Source organism: Fonsecaea pedrosoi, assembly GCF_000835455.1.
Source record: "Fonsecaea pedrosoi CBS 271.37 unplaced genomic scaffold supercont1.9, whole genome shotgun sequence".
In the NCBI taxonomy this organism is placed as follows: Eukaryota; Fungi; Ascomycota; class Eurotiomycetes; order Chaetothyriales; family Herpotrichiellaceae; genus Fonsecaea; species Fonsecaea pedrosoi.
The window spans coordinates 261,334-283,346 of NW_013550607.1; the positions used below are offsets into that span (position 1 = coordinate 261,334).

General features: G+C 51.9%; 8 protein-coding genes across 8 annotated transcripts in view; 3 read left to right on the forward strand and 5 right to left on the reverse strand.

Annotated features, from left to right (window-relative positions):
• Z517_12197 (uncharacterized protein) overlaps positions 1-3,044 on the reverse strand; it is a gene marked incomplete at both ends in the record, with an annotated part of 4,159 nt that extends 1,115 nt beyond the window's left edge. The window contains one exon of the mRNA XM_013422611.1: positions 14-3,044. Coding sequence (XP_013278065.1) covers positions 14-3,044 — 3,031 coding nt within the window. The remainder of the gene's footprint in view (positions 1-13) is intronic.
• Positions 3,045-4,549: 1,505 nt separating this feature from the next.
• Z517_12198 (uncharacterized protein) lies at positions 4,550-5,746 on the reverse strand (the record flags this gene model as incomplete). Its single annotated transcript, XM_013422612.1, has 1 exon — positions 4,550-5,746. One exon carries the CDS (start codon positions 5,744-5,746, stop codon positions 4,550-4,552), a length of 1,197 nt encoding a protein of 398 aa, XP_013278066.1.
• A 1,276-nt stretch (positions 5,747-7,022) lies between these two features.
• On the reverse strand, positions 7,023-8,041 carry Z517_12199 (uncharacterized protein; the record flags this gene model as incomplete). Its single annotated transcript, XM_013422613.1, has 2 exons — positions 7,023-7,891; positions 7,996-8,041. The coding sequence occupies 2 exons, from the start codon at positions 8,039-8,041 to the stop codon at positions 7,023-7,025; spliced, it is 915 nt and encodes a 304-aa protein (XP_013278067.1).
• A 2,129-nt stretch (positions 8,042-10,170) lies between these two features.
• On the reverse strand, positions 10,171-12,068 carry Z517_12200 (uncharacterized protein; the record flags this gene model as incomplete). The annotated part of the gene is made up of 4 exons (XM_013422614.1): positions 10,171-11,093; positions 11,146-11,530; positions 11,580-11,875; positions 11,921-12,068. 4 exons carry the CDS (start codon positions 12,066-12,068, stop codon positions 10,171-10,173), a joined length of 1,752 nt encoding a protein of 583 aa, XP_013278068.1.
• A 575-nt stretch (positions 12,069-12,643) lies between these two features.
• Positions 12,644-13,597, forward strand: Z517_12201 (uncharacterized protein; the record flags this gene model as incomplete). The annotated part of the gene is made up of 1 exon (XM_013422615.1): positions 12,644-13,597. One exon carries the CDS (start codon positions 12,644-12,646, stop codon positions 13,595-13,597), a length of 954 nt encoding a protein of 317 aa, XP_013278069.1.
• Positions 13,598-14,463: 866 nt separating this feature from the next.
• Z517_12202 (uncharacterized protein) lies at positions 14,464-16,063 on the forward strand (the record flags this gene model as incomplete). The annotated part of the gene is made up of 3 exons (XM_013422616.1): positions 14,464-14,874; positions 14,927-15,693; positions 15,745-16,063. 3 exons carry the CDS (start codon positions 14,464-14,466, stop codon positions 16,061-16,063), a joined length of 1,497 nt encoding a protein of 498 aa, XP_013278070.1.
• A 476-nt stretch (positions 16,064-16,539) lies between these two features.
• Z517_12203 (uncharacterized protein) lies at positions 16,540-18,538 on the forward strand (the record flags this gene model as incomplete). Its single annotated transcript, XM_013422617.1, has 5 exons — positions 16,540-17,123; positions 17,250-17,331; positions 17,417-17,545; positions 17,625-17,952; positions 18,042-18,538. 5 exons carry the CDS (start codon positions 16,540-16,542, stop codon positions 18,536-18,538), a joined length of 1,620 nt encoding a protein of 539 aa, XP_013278071.1.
• A 1,478-nt stretch (positions 18,539-20,016) lies between these two features.
• Z517_12204 (uncharacterized protein) lies at positions 20,017-21,912 on the reverse strand (the record flags this gene model as incomplete). Its single annotated transcript, XM_013422618.1, has 1 exon — positions 20,017-21,912. One exon carries the CDS (start codon positions 21,910-21,912, stop codon positions 20,017-20,019), a length of 1,896 nt encoding a protein of 631 aa, XP_013278072.1.
• Between the last annotated feature and the right edge of the window lie 101 nt (positions 21,913-22,013).

Genomic DNA, 22,013 nt, shown 5'->3' on the forward strand with positions numbered 1-22,013 from the left:
TCCACTTTGGCACCCTGCTCGAGTAGTAGCTTCACGATCGCCTCGTGCCCGCACTCAGCCGCCAAAGATAGTGGTGTCCGACCATAATCATCCTTATGTTCCACTTTGGCACCCTGCTCGAGTAGTAGCTTCACGATCGCCTCGTACCCGTACTTAGCCGCTAACGATAGTAGTGTCCGACCATAATCACCCTTATGTTCCACTTTGGCACCCTGCTCGAGTAGGAGCTTCACGATCGCCACGTGCCCTTTCTTGGCTGCCCAGATAATTGGCATCTCAACATCCCTGCCGATCTGCTTGAGGGCCATCTTGCTGCAAGCACAGAAGAATGCAAGAAGGATATCATCGTCATGGTTTATGAGTGCATTAAAAATTCCTTTTCGTTGTGAGAAAGTGAAGGTGCGTGGAAAATGGTTTGGCTTGTTTCCAGAATGACAATATTGGTCGTAGATGACACGAAGAAGAGATGTTGTGGGTTGGGCATCTACCTGAATTCGCAAGAAGGTTTGCACTGCTTCGTCGCTTGCAGTGGCCAGGGCTGCGAAAATCGGGGGCCCATAACGTTCACCTTCGACATCGAAGCATGACAAATTGGATGGGTGAACTCTGATCAGGCTGGACAAGTTGTTCTCCGCCAATATATATAGCAAGGTCACCTTCTGAGTGTGCCGGCGTGTTTCGTGTCTTTCGACCAGGTTCGCAAGCCATACCCATCTGGCGAGCTGAAACGTGCCGATGAATTCACTCTGGTCAACCTCCTTGGCTTGTGCCTTGTTGGCGTGCCACAAAACATTTCGTACCGCGTACTCTAGGAACGGAAACTTTTCGCCCACACATTGACGGAGGCGCGCAGCTTCTTCCGTTGATGCCTTCGGCAGTTTGTCCACGTCACCCAGGTGGCTGGCAACATCGATGCTGAGATAGTTCAAGCAGCATTGCCTTAGACATTCGTGGCTTTTCCCTTCATAGGTGGACAAGGTGGTTCCCTTTTTGAGTTCCGGCCACAGCTGAAAGATGCCTTCATTCTTGAGGAGAAAGTCTCGCACTGATTCGTGAATGAACTGCACTGTTGGCAGTTTTGATCTCGTAAGTTCTGCAAGACCCTTGGATGAACTGAGCACATACCGGTTCATGTAGCTTTCGGTAATCCGCTTCGGGTCCCAGGCGCTCATCCACTCAGATTTAGGAGTGAGACCGGCAATCATTGCGAAGTAGAACTCTTCTCGCCGCAGCGGCCGTTTTGCAAACAAGACCAATTGCAGACACAGCAACAAATGATTCATCTTGACAGAATCTTTCGTCAAGATCTTTGTGAAGAGATTATCTAGCTCAGCAGGTATTTCTTTGAGCTTTTCCTGAACCGTAAACACACTGCCGCTGTCGAATTCTTGGTTGAGAATTGGAACAACCAACACCGCCCACAGGAAGACACCATTGGCTTTTTCTCGTATTTGTGGAATGATTTCCTTAACTAAATCCGTCTCTTCAGTTCGGAGATGACTCTGGATATATGCACCCAAATCCCCAGCATGACCATCTTCTTTTTCCAAGGTCAGCTGCCGACCGTACTTAAGATAGATCGTTGGGTAGTGGCGACTAGCGAAGCAAACGTAGAGCTGTGTTCCGTCACTGGGCGCATTTTGTCCTAGGTTTTCAAAGAAGATGATCATTTCTCGAATCTGTTTTTCTTCACATTCATCGAGGGCGTCAATGAAGCACCTTAGTCGTCGAGTCCCGAGTCTTGCAATGGCTGTAGAAAACAGCTCACACAGCTTTTCCTTTGTCCACATCGAGGATTCGTTTCGACCTTCTAGAGCGTCTAGGTCATCCAACAGATTCTGTAAGTCAGGGATCTTCGTCAGGAGTTGAAATAGTAAGGCTCGGTACAAGCCGACTGTTGAGTGCTCCAGCTGGTCCCCTCTAGCGTTGAAGAAGAAGGAAAGAAGAATCTCCCCCTCAGATGTCCCTTTGTAAGCCTGTGAAAGAGCGAATTTCATCAGAGTCGACTTCCCAGCCCCCGGCTTCCCATTGATCCATAGAAACCCACGGTGCTGGTGTATATGCTGTGGATCATTCCAATTCACATAAGCCGGATGTTTCAACAGCCATTGGCAGGTAGTTGAATAGGCATTTGTAATATTGGACTGGCGCGAATCCATTTGCTCAAAGCTGAGAGAGGCTAGCATCGTCCTTCGACGGTCAGAGAGCGTGTCTTTCCCTGGAGGGTTCGTAGTTGTCCCACGTGGAGGTGCAACGAGGTTATTAGAGAGCGACGGAAGACAGGCTTGCCCAGGACCATCCAACTCCCTCCGATAAGATTTAGCAATTTTGTTTTTCAACCGGTCAAAGGCTTTGTCTCTTTCGCCGTAGTTAACATGCATTGACACATTGAAAATTCCCCAGAGACAGTATGCCTTATCTTCTGTTCTTTTTGTCTTGCGTCCAGATGCCCACCGCATCCGCTCCTGAGGGGTGAATTCTTGAAGGGGCCTCCCACGAAGAGCTGTTTCAGGGATTCCCGTTATATTGGAGATGATCCGCTCAAGTGTAGTTTTATCACCCAATCGTACACCTTCACGAGAATAGAACTCCACTCGTCTCGGAGCAAGGAGTTCTTGCAGCGTCCAGCCCCGCGTGAACCACCTGCTTGTCCGGAAGCTGGGTTCCCAGATGTGAACATTTCCTGTATTGTCGCGTTTATGAGCCGAAACATCAGACAGGAACACATAGCACTTTTGTGCGTCTTTGTACCACTGAAACATTGACGTAATAGATTCTTGGAGAGCGGCGGAACTCGTCTTATCGATACAACATGTATCGATCCAGAAATATTGCAGACGGTCCTTCTGTGTTTGGTTCGCACAGAACTTGATCTTGGTGTAGCCTGCCTTCGACTGGCCTGATCCATCTTTTAGATCCTGGAAAGTCACCTCCTCGTTATCCGGGCCCCATGTGTGTGAGAGTATGACATAGGGCGGAATGTCTGTTTCCAACCTGTCGGTAAGGCTGACCTCACCATGAGGGCCAATTTTGAGCAGATGCATCGTGGGAATGTGTATCTCGTGAGGTGGGAAGGCTCGACAGATAAGTTCAGGCTATGTGATCAGGCATCCAGAGAGAGTGCTTGGACGTTCAATTCTCTTGCGAACTCGAATGGGCTGATCGAGGTACTGAGATAGACGTCGTCTTACAATTGCCTTTGAGGTTTTGGAGTACGCGGTTCAATTGGCCCCGCGGTGATTCGAAAGGACGTCTTTCGAGTCTAAAACCAATATAGCCAAGGGCAAGATGCTTGGAAGCAATCTCTATTCCGTATATCGAAAGCTTTGGAATGAAGTTGAGACAAGTGAGAGCAGGGAGAAATCTCTGGCCAGACTGAAGAGTGGCTTAGGCAAAGGCCTTGCCAATAAGTCGCCAAAGGTCCATGCATGGTGCCAAACGGCAGCAAAGAACCGCATTCGATGGCCATGCGTTGGTGTTGTAGGCTTGCCTCTCTACAGGCTAGTCTGCGCTGAAGCAACGCAGTCGGGCCAATGAGGTGACGAGAGTTGACGGTTATTGCATGCTGAGAAACAGGGCGCTGAGGCGAAGAGAGGCTCTGACACGAGTGACTCGGTATATATATTGAGTACCTTGTACGAAGTACTCATACGTGGACCGCAAAACAGGCGTGAAGAGGCTGAAGCAGCACCTCGAGCGGGATGCGGGTCGAGCCACCGGGACTAAGTGGGGCCTCTCGGGGATTACGGCTCATCCTAGAGAGGAAGCCTCCAAAGTGCCTTGGGCGAATGACCCCGCATTTGGCAATGGACATCCGTATCTGCCACAAGTCTGTGTTTACCCGTCACCCGCAAGCTTCATACGTACTCAGGTAGACCAAAGAATTACTCTTCTCTTCCCCACCTAGCCATCTGCCTCTCTTCTCCGCCTACTATTTCCTCGGAGCGCCGCCACCTTTCCTCACTTGCCTCGTCTCCCTCGGTGTCTCCTCCGTGGCTCAGATCCTGCCGTCCAACTTGCTGAACATGACCTCAACTTCCCGTCTACCTCTCCGTCTACCTCTGAAGGCTCGTGAATTAGGAGGTCTCCTGCGTGGTGGAGGAACATGGGGTTTATCAAGATTTGGTATTTCTTCGGTGAAACTGCAGGTGGTCTTCAAGTCACAATCCATCCACACCCTGACAATGTTCACAAGCAAATGTCCCGTCCAAAATAGAGAGAGAGGAAGAGAGGCTATCATCAGTCGTCATGATCACCGTTGACAACAGAGACACAAGGCACACCCCAGAGTAAGAGGAAAGAACCGGAAATGATAATCAGCCTTGTTCCTTATTGTGCCGTGATACCCTCCTATTATCCAGACAACACCCAGCTCCTTATGATGCAGTCAAGATCTGGCCTTACTTGAGCCGTGCGAAATAGAAATAGAAGAAGAAGAAGAAGAAGAAGAAGAAGAAGAAGAAGAAGAAGAAGAAGAAGAAGTAGGAGGAGGAGGAGAAGGAAGAGAGTACACCACATCTCATAATTCAGGATGATTATTCAAAACTGGTCAAAGCCCTTTGATGGTGTCATCTAGCCCATATTCCAGAAACGCCATGTTGGCCTCATAAAGCTGCCGATCGGCGCCCTGGAGGAAACTCTCGAAACGATCGCGAAACCGAGTGACCAGCGACTTGATCTTGCGCAGCTCAGAGCGAATCAGCACCATCTTGATTTGGTATTCGTCCTCGCTGTCCATCTTCAGTGACCCCATGGTGACGCCAACCTCATCGCACCCCTGGCACTCGCCATTGCGGATCTTCTTGTAGCACTGCACGATGCGGGTGATGATGACGGAGAGGATCATGACAGACGAGATATCCGGCAAGCAGTGGCAGGCTAGACTCTGGGCCATGCGCTGGACGGCTAATTTGTTGATAGCCAGGAACTTGTCAAACGACGGCATCGTGCCGTTGAGCGCGCTAAGGATGTCCTGTAACGAAGCCATGCAGTTGCACGAAGGGGCCGTGCTGGTGATTCCGGAGTTTGAGCCGTCATCGTTGAGCGTGCTTGTGTCGGAGCAGCTGAACTCTGGGTAGAGCATGATGTTGGCCGACGCCACGGTCATGCCCTCCGTGGCAAAAGGGACTTGAGCAGTATTTGCATCCATGCCGGACATCCATTCGGGCGACATCTGGAAGTCGGCCGAGAAGAGGTTACCGGTGGAGAAGGTTGCGGCAGAGGCGGAAAAGTCGTCGGTGCCCATGGTCGAGTGCGTGAATGTCTGTGTCAGTGTCGGATCGAGCGAAACACCAGTCGTCTCAGCCATGGGCTGCAGAGTCGTTAAACTCTGGTCGAGGACTGAATCTCGGCGGCTGCCGGGGATATCGACGTTCCACGACGCATCTTCAAAGTCGATGCTCATGCGCGCGTCTGACAGAGGAGACTCGGGTCGACTGCAGAACTCGGGCGTGGTGTTTTGCAGTTTGTTGTTGCCAAACGGGCCAGTCTTTTTGCCGCAGCCCTTGGGCTTCCCTGCTCGTCGTGATTTCGAGTAGATGCACGAGGCGCCCGAGTTGGCACACCTCGAGCACAGCGGACGTTCCTTTGTGCATTTGACCTTTGCTGCGTGACAGTTGTCGCACGACAGTCTGAGCTTTTTGTTATCCGGTGCTGTTGTCGTTGTCGTCGTTGCTGGGGTCGCAGGGGAGGCGCCTGGATTTGGCGGTGCAGCCTTGTCGACCACCACCGCATCGGCAGAGGCCATATCTTCCGCGATAGAAATAAAGTGGTAAAGACTGGGTACTGGTTTGCTGTTTTGATCAATCACTGTTTCCCGGTCTTTGTGCTGTATGGATGGGTAGGCAGGCAGGTAGATAGATAGATATCGAGATCACCAAAACATCTCAATGCTGGGCCTGGAAGGAAGGGGAAAGCTTTGAGAAACAGTAGTGACAAGAGGATTTTCCAGTGTTTACATATTCTCTGAACAGGACAGAATCAAGTACTGGGTAAATGCCACAAGGCACACAAACCTCATCTTGCCCCTCTGGTGCTTCCTTTGATTTAGGCGATCCAGCAGGAACTCTACAAAGCCATTCGATAGCCAGCCACTGCTAGTCTAAGGACAGGACAAGGATAGGGGCAAGGGCCGTTCCATTGATATCTCTACCTACCTACCTACCTACCTACCTGCGCACTTAACTCACCCATCTACCTTCCATTCGACCATTCGATCGTTCGACCATCGAACCAACCAGCCACTCCCAATAGTGATGCTGCAAGACAAGACCTAACCCGACTGACCGATCCTCGCGATACCTGTGTATGTGGGTGTGTGGGTTTATGTGTGTGGACCGGACCCGAGTAAACAAAGACAGCACGATACTCCCATCATCCCACCCCTCGATCATCGCTGTGGATTTGCACATGGGACAAAAAGAAAACTGGATCCGGCATGTGTCAAAGTACGAGGGGGAAAGAACATGGGAAAATCCAACACTTGCCCACGCCTCCTTTCCCACCCTCACTCCCCGGTCTGTCATCCTGATACCCCGGGGGAGTGAGTGAGTGAAACGACCACCAACAATGACCACCAATGACCTCTGACAACTTCTCGCTTGGCCTCGAGGCCCGTCCTCTTTCGACGTCATCGAGTATGACCATGAACGGTGAACGGGAAACGGGTTCGATTTTACATCGATTTGCAGGCAGGTTATGTATCTTTAAGTGGTGTGGCTCACGATCCCTGTGGAGTGGGCAAACATGATTGCCATGTTGACGTCGAGGTAGGTCCTCCATACCTACTGGTACTGATACGAGTAGGAATAGAGTCACAAAGGAAGAAAAGAACAAAGGACGAGCAACCTTGTCGTATTGCATCACCAGCCAGCTAATCGAGAATTAATCGGGAGTCGACTCCAGTCGGGACCAGACAATTGATATGTACGAACGAGTACAGAAGTTGTCCATCTTGTCCATCTCATCTCATTCAGACATGTGCTACCCTCACATCCGATCCTATGCCGATATGGCTGTGTGATCTAAACTACCATTCTCATCTTCAGCTTGTCCGTCTCCACAATCTCATCCTGCATGTCCACCAGCTCAGCCATGTCCCAGTTACACGACAGGTATCGGCCCCGCAGCCACTCGCGCCGCTTCTGCGTCAAGTACACGACCGTGTCGGCCATGAGTTCGGGTGTGTCAATCAGGTTGACCTTGACAAAGTCGGGCATCTTCCAGGACAGCTCTGTAGGCACGGCACCCGGGTGCATGCAGTACGCAATCACGCCCTGGGCGCCGTACTCGACATTGAGGAAGTCGGTCAGGCGCAACAGTGCGAATTTGGTTGTCTGGTACGCACTGGCTCCAGGGACGCACATTTGCGCGCCGATGCTCGACATGTTGACGATCGTCTTGAGGCTCGAGCCGTCGGCTAGAAGCAACGGCAACACGGCCTTCCAGGTAACGAACTGTCCGCGGATGTTGACCTCCCAGGACCGCCACCACTCCTGAACGTCGGCCTCGATCATGTTGGTCCAAGGTTCCATGTAGCCTGCGTTGCTGATCACGATGTCCAGCCGCCCGTCAAAATCCGGCGTCATCTTCTCCACGGCTCGCTGCACGCTCTCCGGGTCCAACACGTCCATGTTGGCCGTGACCACCTTGGGCACCTCGCGACCGACCGAGGTGGCAGCGTCCTCGATCTCCTTCTTGACCGACCCCAGATCCGAACGGGCTGAGATGCCAATGATCGAGGCTCCAGCCTTGGCGTAAGCGAGGGCCATGGACTTGCCAATGCCTCGTGAGGCTCCCGTCAGAAAGACGTGCTTGCCCACCATGCCCACGCTGTGCGAGACATCAATGGCCGGGTACGTGTCATGATGGATGGTAGGCGTGAAGTGCTCCCCTGTGGTTTTGCGAAACCCACACCCCATCAGCTCAGCTCGGCTCAACTCAAGCTCAAGCTAACACATGCAGTACGGGAAAAACACGGCCCAGGGGCTGACTTACCGATATGCGCAGGACCCGTTCTGCGAGGGTTTTCAAGGCTTCCCATTGTTGTTGTGCTTTTAGTTGTCCTTTCGTGATCACTACTCGACAAACTTGTTTCCACCTGCAGGTACCGAGTTGACACGACTTTGCTTCGTTAGTCTCTTTGTTAGTAGGGCTGGCCTCTGCAGCGAAACTAAATCCACACCAGAGGTGCACGGCACGAGGCTACGCTTTTTATCATGTGCGTCAAAGGAGTAGCCGGGTGGCATTGAAAAATCTCGCGCCAATTCGAAATGGCTATTTCCATGTCCTCGTGTTGCCCGAGAACCGTTTTGTCCTCGGCGTCTCAAAGCTCCCTCGACACTCGTCAAGCAGGACCCAACTCGGGTTTGAGTCAGCCCAGACTTTGGGTTTTGAACGGCGAGCCGGCCCTAACGTAACGTGCACAGGTTCGGCCCTGTCGTTTGTCGTTTTGAGTCATTGGATAGGTTAGTTGACCTGGGGCAAGTGATACCCGGAAGGGCATGAACAAGGATGAGTAGATGATGGCTGGACGGGTTACATCGAGAAAAAAAGAAAGAGATCGATCGATCGATTGGATCATTGATGACGGTAGACCATCAAATTTAAGTACCGTACCGAGTCACCGTAGATGGCCACGATCAAGGTGTTTGAGCACACCGAGTACAGACAGGCGACTTCGGGGATCCAAGGGGATATCTGACCGGGTCCACAGTCAATCAGTCAGCCTCGTCCCATCTACAGGATAGATAGGATGAGTCACCGATCCGATCTAACGCGGCTTGCGAGGGGTATGATTCCCGCTCTCGGTGCCTGACCGAGGAGGCTCTGCTGAGCTGGGGTGGGCTGGGCTGGGATCCGAACGGTCTGGCGATCACGCTCGGACCGAGACTTGCAAGTGTAAGGCTTAGCTCGAGAAGGCGAGAGATCCCAGATCGCTCGCTCGCTAAACGTGCAACCCTACCCTCGCATAGGTAACCGATGCATGGGATAGCGTATGTAATGTGATCGCACCGATCTCGATGTCGATGTTATTCTGACCCAAGGGTTTCCCCCCTCCCTTCGACACATCCCACACCCACCTCGGTCACCGAAACAACAATTACCCATAACGCCTGACCTCATGGGAATCTGAGGTCCAGATGCACATGTACCGTGGTGGGCTTATGCGACTCCGCGGAATGCCATTCTTGTCTTGGCCCAGTTCATTCATTCATTCATTCATTTTCGCATGTTTCTCTGCCTGGCTGGCACCCACTCGGGTCCGCATCACCCATCATCTACTGCGCCTATCACTGTGGGAAGGGGGGACCAAAGAAGGAATACCTCGTATAGCATGCCGTACGACCTTGGGGGCCAGGGCAGCTGCACATGAAGATCGTATACGATTTCGGGGAGGCCAAACGGGTGTGTAACGCTGCATTAGGAGATGGCCAGGAAAAGCATTGGGTTGCGGCATGTGTAATAAACACTAGGGTTGATTGAATACGACTTTCAAATACGAGGGTTGTGGTCGGTGTCTACCGAGGATCAGACCCCCGAAAATGTGAAAGAAGCGTAGACTGGTTTTTTTTTTCTTTTTCAGAAGATCACAAGGTCGGAGAGGACACTTTGACTCAGATGCCCAAGGTCAGATGGATGGTTCCAGTGGGGTTGGATACACTTTGGCCCTCTAATTAGTCACTTATATCCCACCGACTGATCGGGCATTGGAAGACGCCGCTGTTGCTTGAAGGACCGCCTCCCAGCTCATAGTTGTCGGTGGTCGAGGACTAGATTGTCTTTGTGGAAGGAAGAGGAGACGCTGAGAATCCCAGGTAGTACTGACTTCTCTCTTCACAAAGGCTGTCAATTCTTCGTCACTCTCCATCCACATCTGTTGGGAGAGGTTTCAATCTTTGGGGATTTCAGCTCTCGTTACGCCTCACACAGGACGCCGTTCATCTCGTCTCGTCCTGGTGGAAGGGCCTATTCTCCAGAGGTCGTGGATTTGACTGGCCTTGGACCACCAAGATACTGGCCGAGTGTATCTGGCGTATCAAGCAACCTTCGAACGTGGGATCATGAGTGTGGGCGGTACAGTGTCCAACATTGATCACGACACCGACAACAGTGACCTCCCATCTTGGTATATCTCACCAGGCAGATCTTGTTTGTAAGACCGCCGACGCATCAGTCGTCAAATGGCCACAGCTTCTCGAACTCTAAAATGTCGTTCTGTGATTTGGCAAATTCCTGAATCACTTCGTCTTTCATTTCTCGAAGCGCTGTCTTCGCATCATGGTACATGTCGTGGCTGACTGCATCCTTGTCAGGCCACAACGGTCCCAAGCGAGCCTTGAAGTCGTTCATAATCTCCATGCCATGGATAGCCTTTTTATAGTCATCCTCAATAATTGCCAAGGACTCATCATCAAGGGTAATTGGAAACTGTCTCGCCGTCGTAGAGTCTTTCATTGAGGTCAACTCTTGCCATGTCTCGCGTAATTCAACCGTCAGCGCCTGAAAATGTGCCTCACCAAACTCGAAGAGACGTCTCGCGATAGTGAGAAGGTCGAATGCCGCCGTTCGTTGATATTCCAGGGCGTGATAAGCAGCCGGTAGCTTTTTATTGGCAATTCTTCTGGAGGCTACGTAGAGGGCCCTGTCGAAGTACTTCTTGGTCGCCCTCGCCCGTTCTTCAGCCGACATCCCTGATGTGTCCTCGAGCTCTGGTGGTTCCAAAGTCTCTGGCTTCGGTCCGGAATATTGGACAAATGCGGGTTCGAGATTGTGATCGAAGAGTGGGAGCAGGTCAACCGACTGCCAGTCTATGATGCCAAGGATCTTGGTCGGGTTCTTGCCATCGACAAATATATTTTCCTCATGCAGATCATGGTGCCAGAGTATTGGAGCAGTGATCGTGGGATCATCAGGGAGGAGAGCATCATAGATGTTGAAGTAAGATTCAATTGCAGCAGACTTCTTTGCAGCACTGGGCTGGTACAGTCCTGGACCACAAACCATGACTGTTTGTTTAGGAAGTGTTTTCATTGATAACATTGCCATCAACTCCCGGAGACCTATAGATTTATGGTATTCACTCGAGGTAAGCCCTAAAAAAGGTTAATAAAGAGCAAATAAAGTAAATTTGGTGGTTCTTCTTACAAGGCCCTCGGTCACACTGCAGAGCTGCCCTTCCACAGTCACACCAGTCGCGCCCAGTCATGGGTCCGATGGCGAAGCGAGAGTCTTGTACCTTTTCACCTTTCTGGTTGATATACAGATGACCCTTAGAGCGTACCTTGTCCAGGTCCTCGTTATAGTATAGCGCACCGAACTGGCAAAATGAGATTGAGAGCCATTTTGCTTGGTATAAGGCGAGGTTCAGGCGCAGTTGCATCTTGTCCCCAATCTTCATGTTGTTCCATACTTGACTGAGTTGAAGCCCAGGCATCTTCTCCATTATGATGTACTCGGCTCCGATTGCGTTATCAGCTCTGGAACTCCACGCGTAGACTTTGGGCACAGGAGTCTGCAAAGTATTTCTGACCTGTTGGGTTCTCAGTCGACGGTCTGAAGAGGCAGTATTGACGACTCACAAAATCCATGGTGGCAACCTCACTTGCCGTGGTATAGTGGCGTACTCCAGCGTTTGAATTGGGTACTTTGGCGATGACTTCTTGCCCGTCATCCATGGTCAAGACAAAGCTTTTATTGTACATTCCATCAGGACATTTTTGTACAGAGGCGCAGTACCTTGCGCCAACAGACTGGGCTGCAATCTTGACGAGCTCATTCATGTCGAATTTGATGTAGCGACGCTTCATCTGGCTTGCCTCATCCACTACGAATCGACCACGCGTGAATGAAAAGAACTCATCGAACTTGTTCCAATCTAGGGAGCTTAGTCACAACAAGCATTATGGGTGGAAAACGTTACCTGTGTTGCCAGCCTCTGTACCAGGTGGCTTAGCTGCAGAATGAAAGCAGGGGTTGATATTCGTTGCTCCAGAGCCGAAGAGAGCGTTCGGGCGCCTTAGCGAATGAGATGCACGACGAAGGACTTGACATTTGAGAAGCCACGACATATTGTTGACAGGCACTGCGAGATCCAGGCCAGGGAGAGATGTTTGTAGATGTTATTGAAAAGCAGTTGTCATGTACACGCCTTTCAGCAACTCAAGAAACCGCAATCATTTGTTGGTTGTTGGCGAATTGGCCGAACCGTCATTCTTAATGGTCACTCGCCACACGTGTTTCCCACTTCTGGAGTTGCGAAGTCAAGCGTGTTGCGACCGCTCTTGATGTTTCCCCGGGACAGAACACCTTAGAGCATAAGCCTTTGCGGTGCGAGACACAATAGGGACGTATTCTTTATTCACGAGGCTGGGCCGGAGCCTCTCCCGCTAAGAGCCGCACCCCCTCTTTAGGCAGGACACATAACCCCTGGCACGTCCTGGCTCGCTCCACCACCATACATGTACTCACCCCAGTGGGGACTGTTGATAGTGGCTATAATTAGCCCCCTACGAGTAATGCTACTGCTAGGCGCCCAAGGCGCTTTTCAAGGCACCGAGCATGTATATATCTAAGAAGAATGTATACTTGGTCACTGGCATCCTGAAGAACTCCTCGTATATCTTCATCTGGTTTCCAACGTCTCATGTCTTCTCCACAGCCCACACCGACGGACAACTCTCAGACCGAAGGTCGTGCCACTCCACACGACTCGACTTCGCAAGAGACGCATACGCAAGCATCTGAGCCAATTCCCCAAGGCGAGCAAGATGGCGAAAGCGGGCCGGAACTCAGAGACATGGTCAATGTCGCACTTCTGTGCCGTCTGACCCCGGACGAGGTACAAGCCCTATACACAGCGTTGCTGAACGAAGCCGATCCTGAGGCCGCTGAGCTAGAAGGGGTCATACCGCACTTTATTTACTGGACATCCGACCGCGACGGTGGTCCTGAGGCTCTGTACCAGCGCCGCCACGAGCCTGGGGAGCAGTTCTACGTCGACCGGGCCGGCGTGGCAGATTGCACCCTGATTATCACCGAGAACTATGAGGGTTCGTTGATTGGGGAAGCCTCTTTCCGCGACGAGCTCTGGCCACTGCTGAAACACACGCGCGACGACTACGACGACTACGACGACGTGGATGATGGCCTCCTCGACGCCATCGCGCAAGAGGCGATGGAACACTGCGTCATCTACGGACGGATACCGTGCGGTGGGTTTCGCAGCGCATGGGCTAACCTGAGTATTAGCAACCAGTGGATGAGCGAGATAGTGGAGATGTACGGTGGCGAGGTTGAGGTGTGGCGGGCTGCGACTTGGAATATGGAGACGTTTTACAGAGAAGGCGAGAGGAAGTTCAGGGAGGCTGGCGGGATCTTGTATCAAGAGATTATGGATTATATGGGGAGCGATGAGGAGGAGCAGGAGGGAGAGGAGGAGGATGAGGAGAAGGAGAAGGCGGAGGAGAGTGCCTTTACGACGCAAGACAACAAGCAAGGAGATAATGAGGGTGGAAATCAGCAGAAGGACCGGGAAACAGGCGAGGGATCTCAAGCACAGGGAAAAAAGCGAAAAGCCGATGAGATTGTCACTTCGTAGAGTGTCCGTTCATCTCCCTGACGCTACCTTACCTATCATGATATATCTCCTTCCATAATCAATGGACAGTAAGTCCATACATATTCGGCATTCTTCGCACTGGTGAGGTTTAGGTATGTATCGCCAAATCTGATGTGCGCAGTTATGTCAATCTCAAAGTGTCTGCCCTGCATCTTGCACTCGCCCAATACGATCTGGGTGACTAGTTGAAAGTTGCGGTACGTCTCGTTGAACGACCTGATTTGCTCGAGCTGAAAGGCGATCTTCTTTCTATTGAGGATATGTGCTAGCAAGCGTCCCTAAGGCCGTCTCGTTGACTGACCCTCAATGGACATTGGCTTCTGAATCAATGGTGGTCTCGTTCAATCGGTGTGCTAATGCATGATCGAATAGGGAAGTGGTAGGCCCGGGCCGAATTACGGGTACATAGGCGCTTAGGTAGGTTAAAGGTATATAAAGGGAAGTAAAAAGTAAGAAGGTGAAGAAGGGTGAGTAGAGGGCGAGGGATAGTGGCATTAAAAGCGGCGCATGCCGCCAAGCCATCCCCGCAGTGCCTTGGAATTTTTTCAAGGTGAAATGAAAATGTCATTTGGCTCTGCGAGTTCTTAGTACACTAGCGACTCACGCGCGGGCTGTATCTTGTCCTGAGGCCTGGTAACTTCTTGTATACTTTACTCCTGACTACCTCTACTCCGTGCGACTCGCTACACAGCTCCTGACTCATCGACCACTCTCAGAGCCATTGAGTCACCTGCATTCTCTTATTTGCTACCGTCCCCGCACCATTGACCCATCTTCCACCTGCGTTACTACCCCGAATATCTATTTGAACCTGCTCCCAGTGTCTGTGCCGCGAGTGTGCGAAGATGTCTGTGGAAGAAGCAGTGACGGAAGCACTCCAGACGCCGATGGACCAGAATGCGCAAGCCGCTGAAGAGGCCAAGAAGATGCTAGCTGAGCTAGAAGGTGAAGCTGGTCCGAAAGACGAACCCGAGCAGACAAATGGCACTGCAGAGTCGAAACCAGCAGAGGAAGAAGCCCCAAAAGAGACCGAGAATGCTTCTGCGAAAGAGACTGCGACCGAGGAGAAAGAAGGTACAGAGAACAAACGTGATCGTCGGGACCGGGGTCGATCAGACAACAATCATCGTGGTCGGGGTCGGAACCAAGGTCAAGGTCGTCACAACAACCACAACTCCCGGTCTTATCGTGACAATATCAAGTCCGATCTCACGACGCTAGAGGAGACTGATGACCCAGTCGCCATTCGGAAACAGGTATGTGCGCTCTTGGAGCCCTGAACGTAGTACAAGAGATTCATAAGTTGAGCAGGTAGAGTTTTACTTCTCGGACTCAAACCTCCCAAAAGACAAGTTCCTCTTCGCGCAGACTGGCGGTGTGGAGAACAAACCTGTCGACCTGCGAGAAATTCACAAGTTCAAGCGCATGCGCCGCTTCCAGCCTTTCGAAGCCATTGTCGAAGCGCTTCGGGAATCCAAGACACTCGAACTCACCGACGGTGACACCCACGTGCGCCGAAAGGACCCGCTCCCAGAAAACTTTTTCGACGCTGTTGCGCAAGCAGCTGACCCCCGTACGGTGTATGTAAAGGGATTCGGCGAAGAGACTGCGAGCACTCAATTCGATATCGAGGCATTCTTTGATCCGTATGGCCCCACCCGGGCCGTCCGGCTCAGGCGAAACGACGAGAAGTTCTTCAAGGGCAGTGTCTTTGTGGAGTTCGAGACGGAAGAGTTGGCGCAATCGTTCCTGGCCCTGGATCCCAAACCGAAGTACCAGGGTAAGGATCTCCTCGTCATGAGCAAGACAGAGTACACCAGCAAGAAGACCGCGGATCTCAATGCGGGCAGAATCACATCAAACAACAAATATGACAAGGGCGGCAGACGAGATCGTAACAACCACCGCGGTGGGCGAGACGGCGGCAAGCGCAAGAGGGACGAAGATAATCGAGATTGGAGAACGCGTCGGGACGAAGATCAGAAACGCGGTTTCAGGGATGACAAGCGACGAGGTGACCGAGGTGGTCGCGAATCCCGAGGTGATAGAAACAAAGGGCCTGAAACAGACGAAAAGTATGTTGATCTCTGTTGTTGCTCTGGGAGATGGCTAACTTATTGATTTAGTGGCATTCCGACAATCAAGACAACTCCCTTGAAGAGCGATAGTGGTCGTGAAGAAGCCCTGGCCAAGGCGAAAGCGGCAGTTGAAGCCGAAATCAAGAAAGAACAGGCGGCTGTGGACGAAGTTGAGTCGACCGAGCAAAGTGGCCATGCTGATGCCGCTTCAAAGACCGCCAACACTGTCACAGAAAGCATCCAGGCTGATGCAGAAGCGACTGCTGGGAAGAAGCGAGCACGAGAAGAAGATGACGCGGAAGCCGAGCGAGAGGCTAAGAAAGTGGATATCAAATCCGAGGGCGTTGCGGCTGAGGGCGACTCATAGCCATGAACGACCCAACCTCCTTTGTCCGCCCTGAAGGGGTATCTTTATGGTTTGGAGGAGGGTTGCATGGCAGTCATGATCACTGCCCGAAATCCTCCTGGATATGTACGTCTGTGAACTACCATCGTGGTGTTGTGAGCGTTCGTGCGGAAGAATGGGGCTTGTCTACCGGCAGACGGCAGGGATCAAAACTAGGCGGTTTTCATGTGCTCAGTTATTATGAAATCTTGTTACCTTAGGACAGTAATGAATAGAAATTGGACGTCGAGTAACAAATATTCATACACAGCCTTGTCTAGAATAGTGCGCGACAGGGAGGATTATAAGTGCCTGCGCATTTCAATTCTCCGACCTCTGCGCAGTGTCTTGACTTCTTTCTCACACGCAAATCCCGACTCTCAACTCAAACACATCTTTCTATCTTCCACTCCTTGTCCTAGATTGACCTTGTCCACTCCTAAACCACGATCCCAGCCATGGCATCACGTGCCTACGTGCCTCCACACGTGACTGACGAGGCTGACGAATCAACGGCCGCCACTCCCGAATCGCCACAAAGTTCCTGGTCGTCACTTTCGAGTCTCAAATCACCACGTTCCAGCACAAGCCTGGCCAGTTCCAGTTCAGATGACGATGGTAATTACACCCTTGTCCAGATCCACATTCCATTGCCATCGAGACCAGAGGACTTTAATCCCGACGACGTTACCGTCTCCGTTGTGCCGCCCAGGGGACATCGGCGCCCAGTGTGCGAAGGTGGTCAAAGTTCTTCCCACTACCATAGCTATTTCAACCCAATGAATGGAGCTGCTGGTCCTCCTCCCCCTTCCAGTGGTGAGGGGGTCACATCGACAAATTCATCCAACATGCCTGCAGCTGGGGGAGGTCCGCCCAAGCGTACCGGTCCATTGCCGAACCACGTCCAGGTCGCAAAATCATACGTCTTTGAACAGGAGATCCAAAAGTGTCTTAAGGAGAACGGCGTCAGCCAGGCCAGAGAGGACAATCTAAGGCTGGCTGGAGTGCAGTGGATCGATAATGTGAGGCGAGCCTTGAAGTTGTGAGTTGTCCTTTAATCTTTGTCATTCTCACCTGACCTTGTCCTCACATTTTCCTTCTCGTAACGCACAAGTCACAATCGACTCTGTGAGGTGATACATGACTGATGTGATATATCTGTATATAGACCAGTCAGAACGTTCAACACAGCCATTGTGTACTATCACAAGTTCCGGCTACAGCATTCCGACGGAGAGTACAGTTTTGTGGTAATGCCTGCACCGATCTTGTGAAGCGTGGAATATTGCGCTCTCACTCAGTCCTTTGAGTTGCTGACATCGATGCCGTAATTAGGACGCATCAGCAGCGGCACTTTTCACCGCCTGCAAGATCGAGGACACACTCAAGAAATCCCGAGACATTCTGTGCGCGGCGCATAACTTGAAGGTTCCTAGAACAGAGCAGTTGTCACCGGATGATCAGGTAAGAACCAATTTCTACGATCCACCGGTCAAAGCACCTTGTTGGATTTGCTGCTCACCCAAGCGTCTGCCGCATTTAGGTCTTTGAGCACCATTCGCGCACAATCATCGGCCTTGAACGACTCATGCTCGAAGCCTCGGGGTTCGACTTTCGCAATCGGCACCCACAGGAGCTCCTCATCAAGTTCGCCAAAGGCTACGACTTCACGAAAGGCTCACCCGTCGTCAAGACCGCGTATTCGATCTCCCTGGATCTCTACAGAACCTGGGCACCGCTGAAACAGACGACGGCAACAATGGCGTTCGCTTGTCTTGAGCTTGCGGGAAGGCTACTGGGCGAAGAAAACGGCGCCATTTGGACGGGAAGGGACTACGATGAGTGGAAGATTGAGAGAGGGATGGTGATGGGTAAGTGTTCCTCGATACAGTTCTCACAAAGGCTTGCCCAAAACGAAGGCCTCTGGCGATTCCAGACTTACCGTGAGTCTTCTCCGTAGAAACGCTTCTAGACCTCCTCGAACTCTACACCCACCACCGTAACTCGACTGTCGTTGGGCCGATGTTCCCTGTCGACACGTTCCTCGAAGTGCGCATCCCGCTGAACATGGAGTCCGAGGAGAAGGAGATCCCACGCTTCACGGCATGGGTGGGAGCCGACGATGGGTCGACCGCAGCTGAATACGCGAAAGGCGGTTACGGCCACCACAACGTGAACGGAACGGGGAATATGAACGGCTCCAAGTCGGCCTCGTCGAGCAAGAACGTGAGTCCACGAGACGTGACGAGCCCGCGCCGAAGCAGTGCTGCGAGTTCTAACACCGCCCCTGGTGCCGCTGTCAATCCAGGCCCTGGATCTGGTCCCGGCTCTGGAGTGGCTATGGGGATAAAGCAGCGTGTCGGCGAGAGAGGGCGTGAGGGCACTGTGCGCTTCATTCTCAACCCGGATAGGGAGAGGGAAGAAAAGGCGGTGATCGAGACGTTCCGCAATCCCTGAGGATCTCACCAAACGTCAGAACCGTCAAAAGAGCAAGTAAACGTGGAAAATGACGACCACGTCTCGACTCGGCTCGACACGATTCGATATGACACGGTACGACAGGGAGAAGATCAACAAGATGCCATGAAACAACACAGAGAGACATGCACACAGAACAAGTCAGAAAACACTACCAAAAAGGCAAAAGAAAAACACAGATAGAGGGATCTCTAGCTCTCTGCACCAGAACCATACCTTGTGTTCTGCTTCTCCTCTCTCTTGTTTATCCGTCTACCAAAAAATGACAGAGTATCTGAGCGCGCCCGGCGATGAGCGTGATCAATACGAACATTATGCACGGAACCACACCAGCACAGGCGCGGAGGCTGGATCTGCTGTCTGGAGGGCCGGACCGAACTCGTGGCATCGAGGTCAGTGTCTGTGCTCCTGAAAGAAGGATGGGATTGGCTGATTTGACATGGGCTGGACTGCATCGGAGTGCAACGGGCTGGATTGAATCAGATCCTATCGGACGGTGCTGGACGGTGCTGGATATTCCTGGACATGGCTGAGCTGTGCTACTGTATGCTGTGCTGAGGGATGAACATTACAACATGCGTGCAAAATGAGGGCAGCATTGCAATTAATAGGGAAAAACCACGGCGCATATGGTATGGACTCCCAGGTCTCTCTAGTCACGGGTCTTGCAAGCGATTTTTCTCAAACAGGCGGTGTTAGGCGACTTGAGGGAACCCATCACTGAGGAACGAGCATATCTCGTCGACGGCGCAGGGGTACCCTGGGTATCTAAGGTACCTTCCTACCTGACTATCCACTACCCATTAAGTAGCAGGTAACAGGTGATAGGTATCATACAATCAACGAATCACCGATCTTGTCCTTGTCCTTGTCCTTGTTGTTGTCCTTGTCCTTTCCAATTCCACGATCACTCGCTCGCTCACCTTATGCATGTGTGTGTCCTTGTAAATAAAATAAATGTTCCACCCATCCACCGACCTACGGTGGGTATCTAGGTACCTAGGCACCTAACCTATTGCCCATGTATACACGACCAAGTAACGATGACTCGACCCGCTTCGCCGGCGACAAAACAAAGATGGAGACAGAGACGGAGACAGTGCTAAACAAGCAAAGCAAATAAAACCCCATACGAGGCATGCAGGTCCTTTCCCAACGATCTCTCATGCCTCAGGACGAAAACGAATGGGGTTCCTAGATACGTCGCCTGAGACGCGATTTCGCGCTTTGTAACTAAACATCCACCCAGAAGAAGGCGCGGAGATTTTCAAGTCATTTAACGGCTCTTCTCAATCCAATAAATCGCATCCATCAAGGCAGAGTCAAAATCCTGGTGTTTCCCTTGTGGTACCAAAGACAATCACAATCACAACCCCAACCACAGCCATAAACACAAAACCCATTAGTTGCTCTTGCGTGCTATTGTTATTGCCAACGCTCTTGCTCCTGCTATCCACCTAAAGGCTAGCCAACATCTGACTCAAGGTGCCCTTGTCGTACTTGACCACCTTGCCCTTCCCCTTGTCCACCTCGTGATACCGGTCCCAGAACCGCGTGTAAAGCGGCTCGATCATGCCTTGAATCTCCCGGGCCAGCTGCGACCTGACCTCGGCTTCCATCCGCAGACTCTTGTGTCTGGTGATCAACTCGTCGAAACTGGTGTTGAAGAGCTTAAATTTTTCCTTGATCTTATCCTTGTCCTTGGACGACAAGGATTTGATGATAGACGTGGAGTCGATGGCCTGGCCTGACAAAGGCCGCGAACCGGACGAGGTTTGGATTTGGTCAAACAGGTGGTTGGCAGGATCACGCCACGCCGTCAGGTATAACGAGGAGCCGGCTTTGCGGTAGGCATCGAGTTTGGCGCTGTGCGGGGAGATCCCCAGATAACGGGCAAGGTCTGGTGAGGATTGGACCGCCCGGGTAAGTACAGCAACGCTATTGAGTTGGAATATTCCTTGGAGGGGTTTCTTAGGGTGGAGAACCTGTGAGCGTGCATTGAGCGTTGAAAGAAGAGCGTCGACAATGTCAATGAGGTAGTGTGACAATAACGTTGGGTTTTCAGTTGACGGAGTCAATTCAAGGTTCAGCGTCGATTGCGACGCCATTCCTGCCGCGGTCTTCCAGTTTCCGTCGCCGATAGAGGAGAGGAGGGCAAGTAAGGGTCGCTCGAACACAGCAAGGTTCTGGAGACGGGAGGCCGTTTGTGAGACCAGCGGGATAGTGCTACCGTCTGGTGGTAGGGTCGAAACTGATTCGGCTTGTTTCTTCGTTTGGTTCAGTATTTCGCTGAACGATGAACGAGCAGTCTCACGAATCGGTCGAAGCGCATCTGCAAATTGGGATCGCAGTTGGCCCGTCCGCGATTCGAGTCGATAGCCAAGCGGAGTGAAGAGATCCAATATCTCGTAGGCGAGGAAGCAGTCGCTCAAGATCCGTGGCTTGATCACATTATTCAGCTCCGACAGAGTACGCGTAAACGTCCCTAATGCCTTGCCGCAAGTCATCGTGAAGACGCGACCAGGATCGTTACGGAATATCCGGGATGTGTTCTCTGCTTCTGCGACAAACATGCCTTCGATACCATTCGCGTACGCCCCAACGCCACTCGAGCCTTCCCGGTAAACACCTGAGTCGTTTCCTTGTCGTTTGGAGGTCATAATAGAGGCTGTGGCTAGGTTTTGAAGGCTGTTTTGGAGGTAGTCTCCCCTCACCTCGACGTAGATCGAAACTGCCGCGTCTTCGTCGCGCTGGCCCAGCCTGGCCGAATGTGCTCCGGCGGATGCCATTGCCATTGCCATCTGGCTGAGAGACTGGGTTTTGTCTTGAGAGTATGTAGGGAATGGAATTTGTTTCGTGATATGATGCAGGGGCTCGACGGGTTGCGAATCTTCCTGCAACATTTGCCGATACATGTCGTTCAACTGGTTAACTCCCGTGGAGAGGAGGCTATGGAAGTCGGACACAGCTTGTTGATTGGCTCTCATGTTTGTGGAGCCTAGATCGGTGAGAGCTTTGTCAATACGCTTCAAGGCGCTGAGATATTGTGGCAGTCCTGAAACTTTGGGCCCTGCTCTGATGATAGCTTCTTCTCGGCCCCTCGAGTCCAGCGGCTGCTTGAGCTTTTCTATGGCTTCATTGATCTTGTCGATGTTCCGACTCGTGATCTGAAGTTGCTGCGTGTTGCTGTAGATCGGCCCGATGGCATCTTTGACGATCTTACCGCTAACATCGAGCCGTGCCAGACTGGCCGCTATCCGCTTGGTGATGTCTTTCGTCTTCCCCAAAGAAGCCAACAGCACTTCAACCTCGGCGCTCTCTTCGGCGAAGGCGGCATTCCTGGGTGCCACCATTTTGAGTGTCTCAGACACAAAGGTACACCACTCAAATTCTCCGACGGGCGCCTGTGGCCATGCAGTCTGGTCTGAAACAGCGTCAACGGGTGTCAGTCTGT